Raw genomic sequence first — 24,584 nt, 5'->3', positions numbered from 1 at the left:
AGACGACCCTCAGCTTCTACAGCTGGGACTCATCAATGAAGTCATGAGGTATCTGCTAGCACATTTTGAAAGTTATCTCCCAGGGTGAATCGTAGACAACCTAAACCAACATCTCCCACCAAAAAAATCGTAACATAATAATGACAAGCGACTTAATTTTCTCTGGATGATCCCTCAGGTATTTCAAGAACTTTCTGTGTTGTTGTATTCTTTGTGTGCAACACATCCCTAGTCCTTTGAGGGTTCTAGATAAGGTATTGATTGTATGCCACATCTTGGTAGAGCTATTGAATACAGGTGCAGTTGTCTTGGTCTGCAGTATCTAGACCCCAGCATGTTCCTTTTGTGGCTTTTGAAGTGATCTAAGCAGGCTGAAGTAGCATCACCAGAGTCACTTTTTGGTCTTCATTGACATCCATACTTCACTGGAAACATCCAGCAAGCCCTCCACTCGTGAGCCGTGTCACCACCTTGTCATTTTTGAGTACACTTGCCTGTTTTCATGTTAAATGTCTTTCACAGTATTTGCATGATCAAGTCACAATAATCAGAGCATTTGATAAGTTGTATCTGACAATACTAATTATACTTAACATGGAGTTTAAATGTAGAATTTCAAGTGTGTCGGAGTAATTTCCTGCACTTCTAATCTGCCCTTGTTATACCTGCCAAACCTTGATTATCTTTCAAGTCGTACCTTGGATTTTCTCCTTCAACAGTAACCCTATCCTTTGACCACCTATAACTTTGTTTATGATAATATTTGGCACACTATTTTCTTTCTAGTCCTTTGTCAAGACTAATATTTTGCAAAGCAAAGGCTATCTTTTTTTTTATTTACTATGGTGTGTTGTCTGGCACACTGCCTAATTAATACTGACGAGATAGGGGATGGGAGGAAGGGAGGGAGGAAGAGAGGTCTCCCTTGAAACACAGGAAAGGAACCAAGTTGAGAAAATCGAAGAAGAGGGAAAGGAAGGATGATCAGCCTTCAAGGCTGTGACAAATTAGATCATTTTCCCCATTACATACTAACTTGTGAAATAAGGTAATAGACCATGAGCGTTATGTTTTCAAAGCATTTGGCACTAAATCCCATTATAATCCTCAAGAAATATTCCCTCTTTTGCCATTTTTCTGCTTTGTTAGCCTTCACATTTTTGTGACAACCATTTATCTGAGAGGAGGAAGAAGTTTATAGCCATCATTCATGTATTCATTCATGAGCTGTAAAAAACCCGTGATTTTAGATAAAATGCTGTATCGTTGTCATATGAAGTGTCGTTCCTTTGTCCGGACATTTCAAGTGATCTCATCAGATGGATTTCATACCACTTAAAATTTAGGAAGGGAGAAGTGTACAGTATGTGCAAATAGTTATTTTTACAATCCATATCAGCACCCAAAGGGCTTCATTTTTTTACTTGAACAAATGGATTCATTTTTTACTTAAATAATTTCTTCATTTTCACTCTGAAAACTGTCTACTTTCAAAAAGTTCATTATACTAAAGAAAACAGCAAGAAAAGTGAAGCTATTTTTTTCCTCCTAACCTATTCTAAAGTGTTGATTGTAATTTGAAAAAGAAAAAAAAAACTTATTTTTTTTCCCAAAAGTAGGGATATAGAAAGGACCTTGAAGGGTCAAATTCTCCATCACCTTGCCTTCTGGCAATCAATATATATTTAATGATGATGTCAGTATCTGAGCGCTCCAGGGCAGCTTCAAGCTACTGTGGGAGGGCAAAGCTTGCCCTTTGTATGTCCAAGCTCGCCTTTCAGGGTGCTGCGTCTCTCTTGCAGCTAGTCTACTCTTGCCATGCTTCATGAGGCTTGTTTCTTGCTCACCGTGTTCTCTGATTTGTTAGGTACCCAGGAATTTTCTGGTTATCCCCATAAGGCATTATGAAAACTAAGCAAATCTGTCAGACCAGTATAAAATAAGCTTTCATTATTTGAAATGGTTACAAATCCCATCAATTCACTGTGAACATTAAATTAGGGAATACTGAACCATTGCCCTTAGCAGGGAGTACAAGGTGAGGATCCTCTGAGCCTCTGGTCATGGTTTTATCAATCAATCTATACCCAACCTTGCTTCATGGGCACTATTGTTTAAAGGAGCCCTATTTGATAGGTTTTGTTGATGCCTTAACATCGAACTCCAAGCCAGTGGTCCAGACTCGTGGTTGAACAAAGCTTATCATCCACAGATGTTCTCTTTGCACCTGGGAACAGTGCAGCATTTTAGCACTTGACAACATTTTAGCACTACTCTTGAGGGCCATTTTCAGCAGGGAAATCACTAACAAAAACCACAAAAAAGTGACAGTAAATAAACCATGGAAATGACACTTGTTAACAATACGAGAGCTTCAAGAAGGCACAGCACTGTGGTGTTTTACCTTAGTGGGGAGTATGCGTGTTGGGTGACTGAAATTCTTTGATGCTCTTTTATGTCCAGGAGTAACTGCAAAGCATTATGAGCACTGATTTTGGTATTACAGATAAATCTTAGTAGTAAAATTCACCATCCAAAATCTACAAATAATGCTGACCTAGTATATGTTTAAGACCCAAGGACTTAAACGTTCAGTGTTGAAAATTGATAAATATCTTAGTATCAGGAAGTCTGTATAAAATTAGAGAGTAGTTGATACTCATGAGAATGACCCTCAAAAATGTACAATGATACCTACCTACTAAACTTGCTTAGTATGATGTGTATTTGGCCTAGTGATGGAGGTGTCCATGCTCCATATGAGAGTGCCTGGGTTTGATAAATGACTCTGGCACCTGACTGCAGATTCTTGCTGATGGAGACTCTGGGAGATAGGAGTGATGGCTCAAGAAATTTGGTTCCTTCCATCCATCCGAGAAACATATATTGAGTTCCTGACTACAGCTCAGTCCAGCTCTACCGATTTTGGGCATTTGGGAGTGAACCAGTAGATTGGAGCACTTGTTCTTACCCTTTCTCGCTGTCTGTCTCTTCCCCCTGCCTCTCAAATTGTGATTAAAACCCACTAATTTGTTCACATGTGATAATTTCAAAAGCAGGGCAGGGGAAATAACAGCCTGGGACATAGTTGGGATAAAGATCTGTTGTTTATCTTTACATCTTCCAAACTATGTATACAGATACTTTGCAGCACTTTCAAGTATTTACAATTTTGAGGGTAATACACGGATATCTCTTGGATTCTGAGGGCAATGTTAGTTGAAGATAGTTGATGGTTGAGGCACTCAGTTGGCACATACCTTTTGATAATACGTATTTTGAAGCTTAGTATGGAGTGATCACTGTGATGAGAAGCAATCTCAAGAATTAATAGGGGCTGGTACTGTGGTATAGAAGGTTAAGTCTCTGCCATATAACATCCCATATGGGAACTGGTTTCAGTCCCAGCTGCTCCATTTCTACTCCAGCTCCCTGCTAATGTATCTGGAAAAGGTGTGAAAGATAGCCCAAGTGCTTGGGTGCCTGCACCCACGTGGGAGAACCACAAGAAACTCCTTGCTTAGGCCTGACCATGGCTGTTGCAGCCATTGGAGGAATGAACCAGCAGATGGAAGGTTCTTCCTTGTCTCTCTCTGTATTTTTGACTTTCAAATAAATAGATACATCTTTTTCGAAAAAAGGAATTAACAGGTATCTACTCAAATTTGAGAAGTAGTATAGTAGTATATGTTAGTTGCAAAAAATGATACATCAATTAAACTACTTCATCCAAAGAGCAGTTAGTGTCTTTTGATTTTGTTTCTTCAGATTAGAGGCACTCATGCAAACATGATGAGACCTAGGGTTCTGTGTAGCAGTGTAGTTTGGAGACTCTATTGTGACTCTTCTGGAGTTATATGTAAGAACTCTCTCCACTTCAATTTCCTTGTCTGTAAATGGAGACAAATATTGCCACAGCTATAAAGGACTAACATAGACCAAGAACTCAGTAGGTTCCCAATAAATTTGTCTTTCCTTCATCCTGCTGTGATGGCATTTACTATTAAATAATTGATTAGGGAAATAGAATTTCTTAAATACATCAACTGTATTATCAAAATTGCAAATATTGGAGCATATTTAACAGCTGGAATATAGAGGATTAAAAATACTTTAGAAGCAAAAGTTATTTACACAGTAAAGATTTTCTTCATCCAGGTAATCAACATGGTCCTTATAAGGTCTCTAATTTTGTTTTCTGAATTGCAGTGTAAATAATTAAGTGTGAGTTTTTTTAAATGGTGATTTAGTGTTGGTCATTTATCAAATATTTGTTGAATGATTACTACATGACCCACGCTATTGGAGCTATCCTAAATACTGAGGTGAGCAAAGTTGACAGAAGTCTCTACCCTCCTGAAATTTATATATCTTTAGTGGAAAGTGAAATAAACAAGAAAATATAATCCCACATACTGTGACATGGAGAAAGCCTAGGTGATATGGAAAGAGACTACTCCAGGTGAGCATATAATAAGTGGATATTCTGAAGGGTGCCAAGTGACTGGGTGACATTTGAGGAGAAACTAAGCCATGAAAGGTATTTGGGGGCAATATGTTCCAGACCGAGGGAATGGAAAATGCAAAGGCCAGAGTTCAAAGCTAGACCAAAAGCCTAAGGATAGTTTTGCATGAGGTAGGTACCAATGGTTATTCAAGGCAGGGGCCTCAAATAGTATGGCTTAGATCTTAAAGGGTCCTCTCTGGCTATTCAATGAGAATAGAACATATGGTGTAAGGGCAGAAGAAGAGGGACCAATTAAGGGGTCTACAGATCTCCAGGCTGGTGATGCTAGTAGCCAATCATCTCAAGTAGGGACATTTATATATGTAGACTTCAAATCTAAAATTCTTTTTCAGTAGGCAACTCATTCTAAAGACTTACAGCTCTACTAGAAAATCTTTCCTAATGCATCACTCAGTTGCCAATGCATTCTCCCAATGAGAATTTGATATAATGGTCCTTACTACATTTTATGCCCATCTCCAGGTGAAATGATCCTGAATGTTTCAGAAGTTTTTGTTTTCCATTTTGCTTCCTTATGTAGGCTATTGTCGAGTAGATTGAGTGTCAGAGGAGATGGATTAATCCTGCTCCACAACCGATGTGTGACGTAACCCTGGAAAAATTACATCATCTTCTTGGTTCTCTCTAATAGACACAAGTCAACCTCATAGACTCGGAGAAGAGAAATGTTTGGGGCTAAATATTTTGTCCCACTGTATAAGCAAGACTCAATTTCTCTACCTATAGTTACATAATAGTAGAACCATGAAACCAGGAGTGGGACCAACGTGTTTATTGTCAAAAGGCCTTTCCTGAGAATACACACAATAACACTCTGATTAGACCCCAGTCTGTAACCCCCAATTCAGTGACGTACACATTTGGTTGATTTCTTTACCCTGTAACCCTCTAATAATACAACCCACTTTTTCAGGACCCATTGCAGAACCACCCTTCTTTTCCATATCTTAATTCATGGAGACCTTTGACCATGTGAAAAGTAAGGTACATATATTCAAAATGAGTAATTCAAAAAGTAACATGACTAGGAGATAAATTTACAAGTAATTAGCAAATTGAACTTGACTGAGCTATTTCTATGGATGATTCACATGAGTCTGTTACATGTTTAAGGCAGATGAAAATATTTTAAACTTACCCATTTTCCTGGTGGCATTTGTGGTGGTTATACCCTGGAACCCTACGTTTCTCCACCAGTTATGCCACATGCTAGGTGTGACACCTTGGAAAGTTTAGTTAACTCTGATCCTGTTGATGTATTGAATCCACATTTTGTAGATATATTTTACTAGATTACTATTCATAATTAAATATTTTAGCTAAATGCCTGTCCCATAGAAGGTGGTAAACAATGATTGCTATTATTGTTGCCGCTGTTATCAGATGTATGTTTTATTTTTAAGCACATCATTATTTTTTGTTTAAATCTGTGGATTTAGTTAATTTTTATAGTTTGAAAAGCATATTCATGTACATCTGTGCTTAGGAGTCCACTATGTAGACAGAGCAAAACTCATGGTGAAACTTAGTACCTTGCTAAAATCCTACAGAATGAAAGTGTCAAAGAGAGGCCCAAATCATTCTGGTCCCCTAGCACCATGTTCAGGTTATTTTACCATTTACCATTTTTTGCTCTGTTTTGGTTCTTGGACCATATCACTCAAATAGAACCTCATCATTATTAGCCTATGCTGCCAAAGTGGTTGTGTCATCTACTCATCTACTAAACGCATCGATCACAGAAATGTTTGGATGCAACTCGATAGGTGCTGTCATATTCTGCTTTTTTTCTTTTGCATGAGGTTTCACATTGTACTCTTCTCTCTCCTTTTAGAGAGTTATGAAAAGTGCTCGTAATCTTGTCTCATCTGTTAGCGGAATTTACCAACTTCCTGTAATTGTTCCATAGTACACTGTAGGAAATCGAGGAATTATCAAAGAATATGGTCTCAGTTTACAAGAAATATGACCGGTAGTTTGAACCAGTTCTGCCTACCTCACTCCTACTTTAGTTAATAAAACATGAGAATGACATGTATTTCTTCTCTCATTCTCTTAACATCCCTATCAAACAAATGAACATCTTTAGATGACTGAGTGAATGTCAGTAAGGTTGATGAGGAGAGAGGAGGAAGAACAAGAATAATATTTCAAAACATGGAAAATCACTAGGCATTGTGTGATAATGGCATGAAAGACCCCATTTTATGCCTGTCTGACCAATCTCAAAGTTTCATCAATAATCACACTTGATTAATTATACCTTGGTAGCAAATGAGACCAGCATAATTAAAAAATGGACATTTTGGGATGGGAAATGGGCAACTCTGTCATTAGTAGTGTCTGTGGTTGTTTTCCTTTTCCTTTTGAAAGAGCTGTCGGGGGCAGGGGGTGGACAGGACTGTATGCCAAGGGGTAGTTTGTGGGAGACTATGACCTTTCAGGATAATGATGATTGAGCATAGACTCTCACTCTAGTATCCTCTCTCCCTGCTGTGCACTATGCTCCATGCCTCTTGAGTTTATCCTCTTAGAGTTAATATAACCTGATAATTTAGAGCACATGCTTCAAATTGTCTGACTCAGAAGTTTTTTGGCAAGTTATAACCTCTCATACCTCAGCTTTTCTACTTGTAAAATGGAGAAAATAATGTCTATATCATAGCTAGGAAACCTTCAAGAGTTAGGATGTGTAGGCCACTTAAACGGTGACATGTGAGCACTTATGTGTTATCTATTGTTGTTGCTATTTAAGATAGACAAAAAAAAATTCCTAATTCCTGAGCATATGGATTCACTCTTCTCTTTTCCCCAATACTAACTTCATAGATTAAAAAGATTTTTGATGTAACTCTCTTTATTTTAAGACATTTTATAGTTTCAGTTCTTGTTTGAGTTGTAGAGAAACAGAAAAACAACAAAAAATTAATAAAGGCAGTGTGTTTAGAATCAGGAACATTTGGATATTCAGGTCTAAATTCTATGTTCCTAATTAGGGGACTTGGGACATGTTACTTAATTTCTTTAAATTTTATTTTTCTCATATCTGAATAGAGAATGCTCCCTGTTTGACCGTGAAAGAGTTACTTAATCTTTAGTGAGTATGTACTATTTGGAAGCTTCAGTTTAAGAAAAAGTTTGTTGAGTAAATTGATTTCAGAATTCTAAGTAAAAATTCTAAGTAATAATGATGGAAATAATTTTTAAAAATTCTACTTGTTTTGTGGGTGGGAGGGAAGTTATGGGGGGGGGGAAGCCATTGTAATCCATAAACTGTACTTTGGAAATTTATATTTACTAAATAAAAGTTTAAAAAAAAATCCTACTTGTTGCCAGATACTCTATACAGAAAATTTAATCTTCACAACAATAATTACTACAGATAGCATAAACAACACCAATTTATAGAGAAGAAAGTGAGGCCAAGAGAGGGAATACAGGTTGCTCAGGATCTCCCAAGGACTCGTATTCAGGCAACCCTGACTGTGGAGTATATACGTGTAATGTTTACACCTTTGGGTGGGTAATCAAACCAAGTATTTCAACAGAACTAGTTAGCCCTAGGCCTGGAGATGATCAATTCATTTGCTTATTGAGAGTAAATGAGCTGGAAAGGCCAAAGGCAGTGTTAAAGTATAGGTATAACTTTCACTGTTGATGCTGATATTTTTGTCTTACGATAGGATTTTGGTGGGTGGAGGTAACTCACAAATAGTTTTTCTTAAAATTAGAAAGCATGTCACATCAAGAGATATATATTTGCTATACCTGCTGGGAGAAATAAAAACTAAAATGTATCTTCTTTTAAAAGATAAATTAGGGCAGCTTGATTTTTCCTGACTCCATTCCAGTCAATGTCAACCCACATGGCTAATCCTTTGTGTAAATTGCTATAATCTGTGTCCTGGTGACTATTTAGCCTTTGCAATGAAGAAGCAAGTGCATGGGGTGAAGATTATCAATCTGACATATGCTGATTTTTCTCTTTTCCTCTTTATCTTCAGACTCCAGAAGAACTGGAGGATGATTCTGACTTTGAACAGGAAGATTATGATGTGCGCAGCCGGACAAGTGTTCAGACTGAGGACGACCAGTTAATTGCCGGGCAGAGTGCACGGGTGAGTCATCGGCCAGGACTTGGGTTTGGTACACAGAGGATAGAAGTTATGTTCACCAACATGATGTGAGGAAAGTTCTGAAGTTGAGACTCCAGAGATTCTTGACTCTGAAACCCATGTTCTCATCTGGAGTTGTTTATAGCAATTCACACTTTATTCGGTGAAAATAATCACCACTGCTCCTGATTGCTTCTAACTCCCACATTCTTTACCACTTGAGACAGCATCACATGGAAACAATATAATATATATGTATACATATATATGTATGTGCAGTGGATTTTTTTGGGGATTCATGATTGTGATTAGATTGTTAACCAGGCAGGGAGCACTTTGCTCTGCTTGAAGTCTTTAAGCTTGGTAACAACAAAAGAGGCAATGGAAAATGGCGATTCATGGTGTTTGTTTGCTGTGGCTGGGCTATTGCTCTGTATTCTGGCCTGGTTTCTGTGGTATTTAAGATCATACCATGTGAAATTGGTTCAAGGCCATCAGAGAGAACTTTTCCCCCTCTGATACCTACCTTTTGTCAGGCAATACCCCTACATCTCTTGCCATGTGATAGAAAAGGAACTTTTAAAGACATACTGCAAATGTGCCAGCATGGGATAGGAAGCAAGAGAGGGTACCAGCCCTGCCTGACCCTTTAATACTACATGATATTGTCCACCAGGAGAAGTGGTCCAAGGAGCATTCTGGGATCAGACCAGTCAGTTTAGCTTTGCCTTCAATAGTGTAGATACAGATAATGCAGGCAATTAGCAGATGATGAAACTCCTAGGGATTGAAGGAAATAGTGAGGGGTTCTTCCATTTTTTTAAAAAATAATTCTTAGAGGTTTACTTATATATTTTAAAGCAGAATTAGAGAGAGAGGGAGAGACAGAGGGAGGAAGAGATCTTGCATCTATTGGTTCATTCCCCAAATGGCCACAACTGCCAGAGCTGGGCCAGACAGGAGCCAGGCGCTTCTTCTGGTCTCCCATGTGAGTGCAAGAGTCCCAGAACTTGGGCCATTTTCTGCTGCTTTCCCAGGAGCATTAGCAGGGAACTGGATTGGAAGTAGAGCAGTCGGGAATCAAACCAGCGAACGAATGGGATGGTAGTACTGAGGGCAGCAGCTTAACTTTAACACGGTGCTGGTCCCTGGTTTTCCTCCCTTTTGAAGTTTCAGTTTTTATAGAATACAAACAAGTGATTGTACAACTAAGGAACTAGATATCCTAATCCTCTGTTAAATTTTACTTAAGAAAAAATAACATATAATAAATATGGCGTTGAGAAAGATGGGGACTGGGAAACCCCACAAAGCTCATCCTGTATTAGGAATTCTGAAAAGGGTAGAAATCCACTAATTGGAGGTTAAAACAAAGTCAAAAAAGACTTCTATCTAAAGCCTGGTGTTTCTAATATGCTTTATGCCCTGATATTCTCACCTAGCAACCAAATGATCCAGAAGATACAGATGAAGCAGATGGGCATTAACAGGAAAAATGTGAAGGTGAAGAAATAGAAAGGACACACTGGCTTTCTTTTCAGATAGACTTGCTTTTGAATTTCGAAAAGTAGAGTTAGGATTATCCTCAAGGCTGTGGTGTCCAGTTTCTGAGTTTATAAAATCTAAATGATAAACATATGTGATAAGCATTCTATTTAAGATATTCATATATTTAAAAGGTTTTTTTTTTTTAATTTGTTGTTTGAGGCAGAGATAGACAGTCATTTCCCATCTGCTGTTTTACACCCCAAATGCCTGCAGTGGCTGGATAGGGATCAGGCTGAAGCCAGGAGCTGGAAACCAGGAATAAAATCCAGGTCTCCCATGTGGGTGACAGGGACCCAGGACTTAATCCATCAACTACCACCTCCCAGTGTTTGCATTAGCAGCAATTTGGAGTTGGAAGTGGAGCGAGAACTTGAATCCCGGCATTCCAATGTGGGGTACAGGTATCCCAACTGGTGTCTTAGCTGCTGTGCCAAATGCTTGTCCCTTGAAGATTTAATTACTAAGTACTTGTAAAATAATGTACAAATATTTAACATTTAGTAAGTACTAAATAAATTTGTGTCTGACAATTGTCATCCTCTGGAAGAAAATTTCCTTCTGATTACATGATGACAGTAGAGAAGTATACAAAGGGCCATGCTGTCACTTATAATAGAAATTTCTTGCAGATTCTATGTAACCCCCTAAAATGTTGAACATTGGGTTGTTATGCTAAAAGTCTTTTGGGACTATGTTGATATAACACCAAACTAATCAAGCAAGTCAATTTATGTTCAAGATTAAGTAAAATCAGAATTTTTATGATAATGACAAAGAGCAAGTTTGAGTAAGTTATCCAAACATTAGTCAATTGAAACTTTACTGACCAATGACTGTCATTTAGTATAGACACAGCTCAGGACCCATTAACTACTTTTCTCAAAGAGCAGGACATTGATGCAACTCTTTTCTTGTTTTATAATCATTATGTCAAAAAGGGATGATTGGTCCCACTTTTTACAAGGAGCAATAGATCCAATGAATTTCATGAATCCTACTTATGTCAGACATCAAGTCACTGATGATGGGTAAAAACAAAGTACAGATGATTCTTGTCTTTCTCATCCATTATTAACTTTTTGAAAGTTTTTTTTTTTTCAGTATGAATTATGAACATGGGCCAAGACAGTAAGAACAAAGTACTCCTATAATCTAGTATTTGCTAATTTATCTTTGAGGTCCATCATGTGGTTTGCATGATTAACTCACAGCAGGCAGCATTCCTGATGTGAATCAGCCTATTTTAGCCTATAATTATATGATGACAAGTCAGAGACATAGAATTATGGCTGTTAACATGGAAATAAGAGTGCATTAAATTGCTGAGAAGAGAGATGGATGAACTTTTGATCAGAAAGTGTGATACACTGGCCAACACTGAAAGAGGAGAACTTTGACAGAGCTATTTGCTCTTCCCAGCAGCTAGTCTTCCCCTGTTACTGACCTTATTTTGGATTTTGATTTGGAGAAATTCTTTTCTGAAAATGGTAAATCACTCCAAGAAGAAGTTAAAGAGGATGATGTGCTTTTACTGCTCCCCTCCAATGCTGCTCTCAAAATCTAGAATGAGGATATTTCTTATCTCCTTTATTTGGCCCTGCTGGTTTCTTATCTACAGTCTTTGGAAGATGGAGGATGGAGGATTGGGAATGGTGGCACGTGATAAAACAGAGGTCAGCTTGCCCTTTGATCCTTGATGTGACATCTTCTAAACTGTTTCTTCACAGGTTGACATAGTTAAAATTGGTCTGTGACAGCTTTGGGGTGTTTAACCTTGGTGACAGAATATATTATTTGTAGTCACACAGACCTGATTTTAAATATAGCACTGGCAAAGCTGAGTGACTTTGGGGCAACTTTCTTAACCTCTCCATACCTTGTCTGTACATATAAGGGAGATACACAGCGTTCTTTCTAATGTCTTCAGGAAAACTGCATCATAAATGTATCACAGGGTTTGTAATGTACCTAGATAGAGATTACTACATTGGGCATGGAGATAATGAGGATGAGGCTTGTAGCCTGACGTAGTCCTTGATAAAATGTCTGGGCAACTAATTTAACCCGAAAGAGATGGATGATTCAGGCAATCATGAGAGTTTTTGCTTAAAATAAAAGGACAAGAACTTGGATTTTCGAATTTATGTGCTATCCTCCTTTAAAACCAAGTAAGAGGAAACAGAAACATCAGGTTTAAACCCCTTTAATTATTATTTTCAAACACTCTTGTATTTAAAGCTTTAATGTTAGACTTAATGCTAAGAAATGGAAACTCATCAGTTTGGGGGTCCATAACTTCCAAACTCATTTTTTCTCCCTGAGGATTTGAAAAATAATTATGTCAATGCTTCCTTGAGATTCAGGTTGAACAAACGATTCTGGGCTTTTGGAGTGATTATTGGCTTGTATAGTGATTTTCACTGATATTAATGGGTAGAGTTTAAAAGACTAATCACAAAATTTGATTAGAGGAAAGACTGGGAGCCTGGGTTGGGGGATGGGGATCCTGTAGATTGAAATCTCTGATGCTGCAAATATGGGATCTCAGATCAACTAGATCAATAACCTAGAGAGCTGTGATTGGCTACTGTCAAAGAACTTCCAAAACCTGAGATTGCTCACCCAAGACACAGCAAGCCAATCACTGACATTGTGCAGGTAGAATGAATTAAATATTGATTGTAAAATGCATAGCAAGGAGCTGGACAGTTCGTGCTTTCTTCCCACACTACTCCAGAGGCTGGGGCATAGATCGGAGCTGGGGCTAAGAAACGCAGTGTTCATCTCATTTCCGGGTCCATGCTTAGTCTGTAGTGCTTATGGCCCTCCACTCATTGGTCAACAACCTGGTGTTCTTTGGGTAAGTTGAATGATGGCAGTGTGGCTCCAGCCACTTAGTTGGCATTTATTTCTTGAGGTCTAGAAAAACTCTCAAGGCAAGACTGAACATCATGATGTTATTGTTAGGGGAGATAAATGATTTCATGGGTCATGTGATCAAGGACCTTGTAGGGCTGGCTTGTAGGGCTGGCTGTACTGCCTCCTCCATTCAGTGAGTTAATTTTTCTTCAGAGGCTGATTGTTGTTACAAAACTAGGGCAAGAAAACTTTGAGCTAAGGGAAGGGAGGCTGGGAGACTGTGGAGACAAGGACTCGATGGTATCTAGCCTAGGCATCAAAGGCACTGTGTTTGGCCTTTGTTTCACTGCTGTGAATAGAAGCAGAAGCTCTCAGATGGTCCTGCTTGATCACATCATACAAGCTAAAAAGCGGATTTGTCCTCTTCCTTCTTGGCCAGGAAAATAATGTTTTCTCCTGTTGCCTTAGTTTGAGGGGATCAAAAATTGCATGTTATATATTTTATATTAAATTTGACTTGAACGTAGCTGGCCTCTTTTTTTCTAGCTACAATGGCTTTAATGTGTTAACATTTCAAACTGCTGAGTTACATTGATAAGACCTAATTAAAACTCATGTGTTGAATTTTAATTTGATTAACTTGCAAATTTTGCAGTTTGCATCTACTGTTTATAGATAACCTTTTTTTAAATTCCAGTTTCAGAAAAGGTCAATTATGAATTTTTAAAAGCCAAGAGCATTTTAAGAATATTTAGGAAAAGACTTCATTCAGCTCATCCACAGCTACATAAGCAGAAGCAAATATATCAACACTTGCAACCAAGTCACACGCCATTAAGTGCATTATGCAGGTCGAGCACCCCTTGAGTCAAAATAACAACTTCTTTTGCAAATCTGCTTTGAAGGGGCTAGTTTTTCTTCCAAACTGTGTCTTTAGAAAGTGTTTGTCAGTTATGGCAAAATCTCTTGAGCTGTGTTGATGATGGGAGTGGAAAAATGTTTAAGCAGTCAATCAAAAGATACTTACTGAGTTCCTACTCCACGTAGGCTGTGGAGGCCTCTATGCTAAGCAGGCGCATAGAGAAGTAGGAGGTAAGGCATTAAATAGCAATTAATTAGAGATCAAGCAAGGCAGTTAATATTAAAGTGCTAAAGTATACAATGGAAACTCAGGTGCTAGTTATACTTGACAGAGAAATGTATGCTGTTCAATGCAAAATTAACCCTTTTGATACAATATAAGGGACATTATTTTCCACATCCCCATGATGATGAATGAAAGTAGAGTATGGAAGTCTACAGGTACTTTGATAGATTTTTATTTTTATCTTTCACAGGAAAGCATTGAGTGAATGTATTAATTTATGCTAACCTAGTAGCTGCGCCATCTAAGTGAGATACAATTAGCTCTTTTATATGAGGAGGACATTGGACAGGGATGCTTCAAGAAAAACAGATCATAGTCAATTGTTGAAAATCCAAGCATACTGAAAGTAAAATGAAATAGCAGCCATGTTAGTATATTTCAAATAGGGATTTATGAAAATTTCTATAAATCTTTTCAAATATGGCTTTTCAAAGTACTTCAAAATATTTTCAAACTGTAGAGTGTTAAATATTTTAACTACATTCATTGTACAAATCTGACTTTTAAATATGTATTATGTATACACAGAGATACATAGTCTATTAAGTCACATAGACAGGAGGAAGTTAATAGACATAGTTATCAACAAGGAGCTCTTGCATGTGCTACTGCAGGGACATCTTTATGAAAATCAGATAGAAAAAGTCCCTTCTTCTGGACAGGTGAAGCCACAACACCAGGATGCACAGCCTCATGGGCACGGTTTGTGATTTCAGGGACTCTGCCCATGCCGGGCTGGAGGCCCTTGTTCATTGAGTAAGCTGTGTGCCTGTGCATAATGATTTGGTGGCACGCAGTGGTTAAGGATGGTATCAGAGCACCTAAATGTGAGTCCTATTCCTGTTGCATCTACATTGTATAATATCAGAAATTGAATTAATTTCTCTGGTTCTACAAACAATCATTAATAAAAGAGGATAATAATAGTATTGGAATGACTAAGTAGATTAAATTATTTAAAATAGGTAAGCTTGTACATATATGTACACAAGGAATTGTGCCAATCTTCTGTTTATAGTCACATAGAAGACTCTGGGTCCATCACTTCCATTGTGGGCAACTAAGTTACAGGCTATAATATTGGCTAGAAAGCAAAATTGAAAGCAGAAATGATGGTAATATAATGTAGTAATAATTCTATAATACATTCATTTTGGGGGCAGAGGGACAAAGCTAAAGTACTTCATTTGCTCCCCACGTACTATAATTTTTTGAGATGATTATTTAGTATTTCTGTATTACTTCTTATGACCCAAGTAGCCATGAGATCCTAGCCCTGACCAAGCCTCATTGAGCTCAGTTTTTGAGTTCGTTACCTTAGCCGTCTCCCAACCAATGTACTAGGAGTAGGTGGAGCTTTACGACTTAGGTAGCAGTTTTCTTACATTATTTTACTTGTTCACTGCAAAAACTGTAGCATCCCTACCTGTCCCCCACCCCCGACATACACACAAACCCACCGATTGTGCGCTTGTGGTCTCTCTTAGAAAGAATACGTGTGTGTAGGGTCAGTGTTGCGGTCTAATGGGTAACTTCACCTCCTGCACTACTGGGATCCCGTTTGGGCACCAGTTTGTGTCTTCCAGTCCAGTTCCCTGTTAAGAGCAGTGGAAGATGGCCTACTCATGTGGGAGATCTGAATGAAGCCCCTGACTATCTGATTTTGTCCTAGCCCAGTGCTGGCTATTGAAGAAATCTGGGTAGTGTACCAGCAGATGGAAGATCTCTGTCTCTCCCTTTCTCTCTGTAACTCTGACTTTCAAAAAAAAATATATATATAGAAAAGGATACATGTGTCTAAGAACAAGAGATAGTGCTGAAATAACTTGTCTACATATTCATGTCTCTGAAGCATGTTGCAGAGTTCTGGGAGGAGGTAAGGAGATGATGGCAGGCATTTCGCTGAGAGTAGGCTAAGTAGTGTTTAGAGCCTGGGGTTGTGATACATTGGGTTAAGCTGCCACCTGTGATAATGGCAACCCATACTGGAGGGCCAGTTCAAGTTCTAGCTGCTCTGTTTCTGATCTATCTCCTTGTTAATGCACCTGGGAAAGCAGTGGAAGATGGCCCAAGAGTTGGAGCCCTGCTACCCTCATGGGAGACCCAGATGGAGTTCTAGGCCCTTGGCATTGGCCTGGTGCAGTCATGGCTATGGTGGCTATTTTTTGGAAGAGAACAAACAGATGGGACATCTAATCTTTCTCTCTGTCACTCTGCTTTTCAACTATATAAATCTTTTAAAAACGGTGTTTAACATATACAGTGGATCCTCATTATTCATGGTAGTTACCTTGTATAAAGTCACCATGAACATTTAATTAGCAAATATGTAGTCATCTCTCTTAAAGCAAATTTAGGGTTAGGTTCCTGAAAGTAGCTACTCACAATGTTTTCTTCATCAAATCAATACAAACCATATATAATGGGTATTTCTTTTGGGCACTTGATATTTTTTGATTCATTAACATTGAACTCAAGACCGGTAGCACTCACTGGTGCCTAAGCAAAGCTTAACTTGTATGTTTATTTTTCTCCTTCATGCTCCTCCTAGCCTTTTGGAGCTTAGGGACTCTAGCGGCACTTCAGCATCATACATCAGGACTATTTCAAGCAGCAGAATCACCAACAAAAGACACAAAGATGTGAAAAATGTGACACTAAATAGATTGCAAAAAAGACATACTTGTTTACAGCATGAGAGCTGAAAAAATTAAACAGAATTGCCTTGTACAATCTCAAATGAAAACTTGTACATTGGGTGATTGAAATTTTTTGCTGCTTTTCCCATTGGTTGCAAATACTGTGAAAGTGCCACCAGTATTGGAACTGGGGCTACAGATGTATTTTAGGGAGCAAGCATATTCACAAGCAAAGAGGACACCCAGAAAGCTTCAGATTTTTATTTCAGACTTTGGATTGTCAGATTAAGGACAGTCAACCACTAAAGTCTATGCAAATTTTCCCCAAGGGTTACTCAGGCTGTATTTGATGCCACTACAACACCACTGTATACATGGAAAAAGGCCCTATAGGAAGCCATCGTCAGCCAGGATTTCTGTAAAGCAGAGGGAGGAAGAAGGCCAGCATAGGTTTGCCATTCCCGTGGTGTCCCAGTAGAGGGCTTTTATTTGGCATATATCTGTGGATGCCTTCATTTACACTCATGAAAAGTCTCCCTACCTCACTTGGATGCTCAGATATTGTTTAAAATTCTTCTTCCCAGTGGCAGAAGGCCTTCTTTCTTTTTTCTCTTCTCTGAACAGATTTCTGTGTTGAAAGAGGTGCATTCTTTCATCTGGTAAAAGTTTCCTGAGACCAAATATAAAAATTGTCAAGAATAGATTCTTTTGAACAAACATATGTCATCAAAGCGACAGAGAAGCTCTGCTACTGTCAGTGTGCATGTACTTTTGGATCTCTTTGTATTTCTTCTGTATGGGAGAGGACATACAGTTTTTGGGGATCATACCACCCTGTGCTCTTGGCCACTGTGGGATGGAGCAGAGATTCGCCAGAACAGCAGAGCATCCCATCACCCTTGTCGAGGTCTGGCTCTGCCATCCACAAGAGGCAGAGTCAACACACAGTCTCTAACTCCTTTCTTACGCTGTTTCTGTAACCCACACAGGCCATCATGGCGCAACTACCACAAGAGGAGAAGGCAAAAATTGCTGAGCAGGTGGAGATATTCCACCAAGAAAAAAGCAAGCTGGATGCCGAAGTGGCCAAATGGGATGACAGTGGCAATGACATCATTGTGCTAGCCAAGCAGATGTGTATGATCATGATGGAAATGACAGACTTCACAAGGTGAGGCCCAGACGCAGGGACATGCATTTTTTGATTAATCCAGAAAGCTAGCAGTGTGTATCCGCCTGTGAGAGCCTGCAGAAAAAATAAAACACTATATTGTGGCAAGATGATGGTGGGATTACACATTTTGATGCATAAGTCAAAATGATCGGAACTTAATTCTTGATCAAGGAGAATGGATTCATCTTTATGATTACTGTCGTATTTCTGAAGGCAATCATAAAATCAAAGCCTAGAGAGTGGGTGACTGATCTTTGGTTCATTCTGTTTTGGAATAAGTTTAAATGTTATTCTGAAGGTAAAGTAAACAATTTGTTAATGTCCCTTTGGAAAAATAAATATACGTGTATGTGCATGTAAATGTATAATACATTGCAGTACTCGCTCATGATCTAGCATTAATTTCTGTTAACATTTTACCCTTCTCTACAAAGAAACGGGCAGAACAATCTAAAATTCCATAATCTTGACAGGGAAGTTAAAAGTTGTAAATGTAGTTTTCCTTTGAGCTCTGAATAGTACTTACGATAAATCAAGACACCCATCAAAATTTTGTTGGGAGCCTTTTCTGACCAAGATTTTTGCTGTTTCTTCCATTAGAATATTGGGTTGGTCTGGGGCAGATTTCTTACTGTCTTTATTTGCAAAATGGTGAAATGATCTGTTTTATCAATTTCCCAGGAGACGTTTTAAATCCAAAGAGATAATATATTTATAAATTTGGCTGCTATATAAATTTAGGCTGTGACTTAACTGTAGTTTGTTTTCTTTTTGTAAACACAGGCACACATGCACAAAGATGTGTTAATGATTCAACATGGTATTTGTTGTTAAAACCATGCCAGATCTATGGCCTTGTCAAAACACCACCTCGTGGGTGACTTTTTGTTTTGTTTTGTTTTAATCACTGTTGAATGCTTCTGATAGGAAAAGGCTAGGATGGATTGTAGGCTGTAATAAAATATGGAACATCTTTGCGTCATCCCCTTTACCCTCTGCCTCTGGCCAATATGTACTAATGACATTGCTTGGCTCTCTTTCCAAATATTTTAAAATTGTTTTTGACTTCAGTGGAATGACTTTAGTGTTACAAGGGTGACCTTTGAAACTTTTAAATGTCATTGTATTCATTAGAAGTTCAAATTTGTCCATCTGGTTAGTGTTTGTTGGCTGCATAGATTTATTTTGTAGAGGTAATGGCAGGATAATATCCAAGCCTCTATTTCCATTTGAATTTTCTACAAATCAGAATATGACGGCAGCCTCAGCCGTTGCTTTCACAAGGCCTGTGATGCCTTAATTTGCTGGCTTTCAATATTTTATCAGTGTTTTATCTGATGTATATTATACAATCCATTAATAACATCACTAGAACAAATAATCTCATTAGTTTAAAGTGAATAATGAATCTATTCATGTTGCAAGTTTAGATCAGAAGAACATTTAGTAATTCTCTAGATTATATATAACTGGTTGGGAGAGATTTATATTTGAGGAATCTTATTATATTATTTTAAATAAGACAGATGTTTAGTATTCAAAGTATAGTTTTAATAATGAAAAGAAGGCTGCTTCAATTTCCTAGAGATTTCATATCATCATTTTATGCTGATTTGAATAATGGAATGTCCAGTATGCTACTGAGTATTATTTTCCCAATGCATGATGAGTAGTCTTCTGTCCCTTGGTGAGGACAAAGGAAGGAATAAATGACTAGAGACCCAGGGAAGGGTGTGAACTGGAAAGCAAGGAGAAGGCATGTGTAGAGCCTGTTCCTTTGTTGGCAAAGAGGCAGCTGAGTAGGGGCTTTTCTTCTGGCCTCTCACATCACACTTGGCTTTATGCATTATTGTTATTACTCTAGTATTTTCTGCCTCAAAGAGGAGTATTTTCAGCTCTCTTCTTAAAAGCACTCCAATGTACTACAATTGGACTTTAAAAAGTTTGTGGGAAAACAGAATCTGAAAATATTTGATTTGGTGCAAAAATTTTGTAATCATGCATAGAAGGGTCTTCAGAAAGTTACTGGAACATGCATATAATGAAAAAACGATTTCAAAGAATTTTTGTTAACAATAATTTAATCTTTTTAATGCATTTTTTTCATGAAAGTTTTGAAGCCCCTGTACTTTGCTCTTTTTTGTAGGAAAAGAATATATGTTGATGAGACATTTAAACTTGGCTACTCTTCTCTATTCATGTGCTTGATGGGCTGGTTGGTGCAAAAATTACGCTTGCCTACATTATCTTGTTGTTGTATTCTTATCACTAGCTAATTCATTAATTTGATTCAGTAATCTCAATGATATCCACTCCATTATTATTAAAATTGGAGAGGTTCTGCCTCATTATTTGTGTAATAACTTCTTCATGGAGGATAAAATTGATTATTCTTCATGTCTTTTTTTCTGCTCAGTTCCTGACTTCCATCTCATGGGCAATGGTAGAAGCACTGCCCTGCCAGGGTGGATTTGTGCTTTTTTTTTTTTTTTTTGCCCAGGAAGAAATAGCATGTTAAATAACAAAAGGTCTGCACTTGGAAATAGCTCATTTAATTGCCTAGCCAGCCACAAAGCCATCTTAAAATCAACCTTAAAGTCTGGTCTTGAAAGAAACAGAGTAGACCTGAAGAAACAACTGTTAGCATACAACCAGCTATGAAATACTGAGCGTCTGAGTCAAATGCCCTGTGACTGCCTAATATTCCCCAACTCTTGTTCCCATCTTGGTTGAGATTCTCTATCCTTGTCAGTTATTAACAATTAAGCAGCAACAATCCAGCTGCCTTTACCAAAACTTTTACTAGCTCCTTTTTCCGCAAAACAAAAATCTTTATTTGCTCTTCCTTTATGACCTTTAGGCTCTTGTTCGTACATATTTAAATGTGACCTCCAGGACATAATCCAAATGGCACTCCTAGAATAGTTCAGCTCCTGATTGTGCTGTCATATATAACACCTCAGAATTTCCAGTTCATCCAGATGTTCAACTTTGCTATCTCTATATGGCTGAAGCTAATTGGAGAAATTTCCCAAGCATATTTTATGATGCCTTCGTTCTGAGTTCTATGGCCCCATACGTTTGAAAATATCTTCCTTATATGTTATGTATCATTATTGGAAAATCACAATTGATATTAACAAGTTAAAAGGCCTTGAAAAGGCAATAGAAAATCAATCTTTAAACTTGGAACAACATTGAATTTGAATTATGAGGACTAAGAACATTAGCCCAGGATATGCTGACATTAATTTTTCACATTTATACTTTCCTTTTCATAATACCAATGTGAATTAGTTGGCAAAAAGGAGATAGTAGTGATACAATAATAGTTTTCTTTGACTGTCTTCCCTTTTTTTTTTGGAGTGCTTATAAACATAAACCCTTACATAGAAGTCATTTATGACCTCATGCGAGAAGGTTGCAAGAAGCTGTACAGTAGAGATAATTTTATAGCTTTGTGTTTCATAAGCAAAATTGCAAACATATTTCAGATGGAATAATAGATCACTGTTATCGTAAAGGACTGAATATTCCTCAAAACACCTTTTAAAATGTCCAAAATAAAGAATCTGGTCCAAGCTAGGGTAACACAGAGACATATACCATCATTTTGACTGGGGCTACAGTCAGCAGGGCCAATCTATCAATACTGCTTTCTACTGTCAAGGAAGACTCAAACTTCTTATCTTCTCTGTTCTGATCCTGATGTATTTTTCTGTTTGATTTTGTTTTTTGCTGTTAGCATTATTTCCTGTTCCACTTCCAACTTAATATCCAGATGACCGTAGCTCATTTAGATTCATGCTGTTCCATATAGTAGACACCACAGTGGCTATTTAAATGATTTCTCATTGCTAAATGAATATATCATAAGGCTTACCATTTTCATCATTTTCCAAGCGTACACTGAGAGAAACATTCATGTTGTGCAACCATTACCATCATTCATCTAGAGAACATTTTCATATTCCTCAACAAATATGCTATAGCTAAATTAACATTAATTTTCCATTACCACACAGCCCTTAAAAGCCATGATTTTACTTTATATCTTTGTGAATTTGAGTACTCTAGGTACCTCAGGTAAGTAGAATGTTATATGCATTTGTCATTTTGTGACTGGCTTATTTCATGTAGCATAATGTTTTTAAGGTTCATACTATTGCCACGTGTGTCTAATTGCCCTCCTTGCTAAGGCTAAATAATATTCCATTATATGGATATATAATGTATTTACCCATTTATCTGTTAATGGACATTTTGGCTGCTTCTGTCACTTTGGCTATTGTGAAAAATGGTGCTTTGAATATTTACATACAAAGGCATGTTCAAGTTTCTGATTTTATTTCTTTTGGATACGTACCTAGACAAGGAGTTGAAAGATCATATGGTAATTTTAATTTTTGAGAAGTCACCACACCATTTCTACAGTGTCTATTCCATTATACCTCCCAACCAGCAATTTAAAGGGATTCTGATTTCTCAGTATCCTCACCCAACCTTAGTATTTTCTGTTGCTTCCGTAGCAGCCATTCTGATGACTGTGAAGTGGTGTCTCACTGTGGTTTTGAAGTGCATTTCTGCAGTGATTAGTGATATTGAACAGCTTTTCCTGTACTTCTTTGTATTGTGTGTCTTTTGGAGAAATCTCTATTCAAACCATTTATCTATACTTTAGTCGGATTATTTGTTTTGCTTTTCCATTGAGTTATAGGAGTTCACTTTATATAGACAGGAAAATCATTTGTTATCAGATAATCTGATTTATATGTATTTTCTCAAGTTTTGTGAGCTACCTTTTCTCTGTTGATAGCTTTTTTTTTTTGATGCACAAAAAATGCAATTTTGAAGTCAAGCTTTTTTCTTTTTGTAGCTTATACTTCTGGTATTGTAACAAATAAATAATTGCCCAAATTTTGTTGAAGTCTTGTAAAAGTCTTGTAGTTTTGAGTCTTTGAGTTAGATTCCTTCCTTCCTTCCTGTCATACTTTTAATTGACATGGTAGTCAAAGGCTAAATGGTGTTTTGTATGGGCACAAGGTCATTGTTTTGCATATAGATCTGCTTTTTCTAGGATGACTTGTTGAAAAAACTGCCCTTCATTCAGTGATTTTAACACTGCTATGGAAAATTCACTTGCTCTTATATGTGAGGGTCTGTTTCTGAATTTATTGTAGTCCATTAGCCTGTATATTTGTCATTGTGCTAGTACTACACTCTTTTGATCACTATAGCTTTATGATAAATCAGGAGTCAGGATATGTGAGGCCTCTAACTTTGTTCTCCTTTTTCCGGATTATTTTGGCTATTTGGATTACCTTGACTGTCCATGTTAATTTTAGGATGAAAGTTTTTTTGGCAAAAACAGTCATTGGGATTTTGATAGATTGCAGCAGATTTGTAGATTCCTTGTGTAGTATTGATATCTGAATGTTTTAAGATTTATTTTTATTTATTTGAATGAATTACAGAGAGAGGTAGAGACAGAGTGGTCTTCCACCCATTGGTTTACTCCCCAGATGGCTGTAACAGCTGGAACTGCGCCAATCTGCAGCCAGGAGCCAGGAGCTTCTTCTGGGACTCCCACGTAGGTGCAGGGGCCCAAGGACTTTGGGCCATCTTCTTTTTTCCTAGGCCATAGCAGAGAGCTAGATCAGGAGAGGAAGCAGCCAGGACTAGAACCCGGCACCCATATGGGATGCCTGTGCTTCAGGCCAGGGCTTTAACCCCCTGCGCCACAGCGCTGGCCCCAATATCTGAATGTTAAGTCATCCTATTCATGTACATGGGATGAATGTCCATTTATTTATTTATTTATTTTATTTTATTTTTTTGACAGGCAGAGTGGACAGTGAGAGAGAGAGACAGAGAGAGAAAGGTCTTCCTTTGCCGTTGGTTCACCCTCCAATGGCCGCCGCTGCAGCCGGCGCACCGCGCTGATCCGATGGCAGGAGCCAGGATCCAGGTGCTTTTCCTGGTCTCCCATGGGGTGCAGGGCCCAAGCACTTGGGCCATCCTCCACTGCACTCCCTGGCCATAGCAGAGAGCTGGCCTGGAAGAGGGGCAACCGGGACAGAATCCGGCGCCCCAACCAGGACTAGAACCCGGTGTGCCGGCGCCGCAAGGTGGAGGATTAGCCTATTGAGCCACGGCGCCGGCCCTGAATGTCCATTTATTTGTATCATCTTTACCTTTTGGCAGTGACATTTTTGGAATTTTTAGCATGCAAATCTTTTGCCTCCATGCCTGGGTTTATTCCTAAATATTTTATTCATTTTGAAGCTGTTTTAAATGGAATTGTTTAATTTCCTGTTACGATGTTTATCACTTCTGTCTGGAAACACACAAGTTTGCTACATTTTTATTTTATATCCTGCGACTTTAGGATTTTCTACATATAATATCATTTATAGAAATAATTTTACTTATTCCTTCACAATTTGAATGCATTTTGTTTGTTGCCTACATGCCCTGAATGGGACTTCCAGAACTATGTTGAGCAGTGGGCATCCTCATCTTGATCCTCATCTTAAAGGAAAAGATTTCAGTCTTTCCACATTGAGCATCATGT

The 24,584-nt window shown here is 38.0% G+C and overlaps 1 protein-coding gene across 7 annotated transcripts in view; it reads left to right on the top strand.

Moving 5' to 3' along the window:
• CTNNA2 (catenin alpha 2) overlaps positions 1-24,584 on the top strand; it is a 1,267,385-nt gene that overhangs the window by 1,194,587 nt on the left and 48,214 nt on the right. For all 7 annotated transcript variants that reach the window (XM_051842711.2, XM_051842709.2, XM_051842710.2 and 4 more), the window contains 2 exons: positions 8,533-8,646; positions 17,826-18,007. In XM_051842711.2, coding sequence (XP_051698671.1) covers positions 8,533-8,646; positions 17,826-18,007 — 296 coding nt within the window. The remainder of the gene's footprint in view (positions 1-8,532; positions 8,647-17,825; positions 18,008-24,584) is intronic.

Source organism: Oryctolagus cuniculus, chromosome 2 (genome assembly GCF_964237555.1).
Source record: "Oryctolagus cuniculus chromosome 2, mOryCun1.1, whole genome shotgun sequence".
Lineage (NCBI taxonomy): Eukaryota > Metazoa > Chordata > Mammalia > Lagomorpha > Leporidae > Oryctolagus > Oryctolagus cuniculus.
The sequence above is the reverse complement of the archived record's forward strand: the minus strand, read 5'-3'. Positions and strand labels throughout refer to the sequence as shown.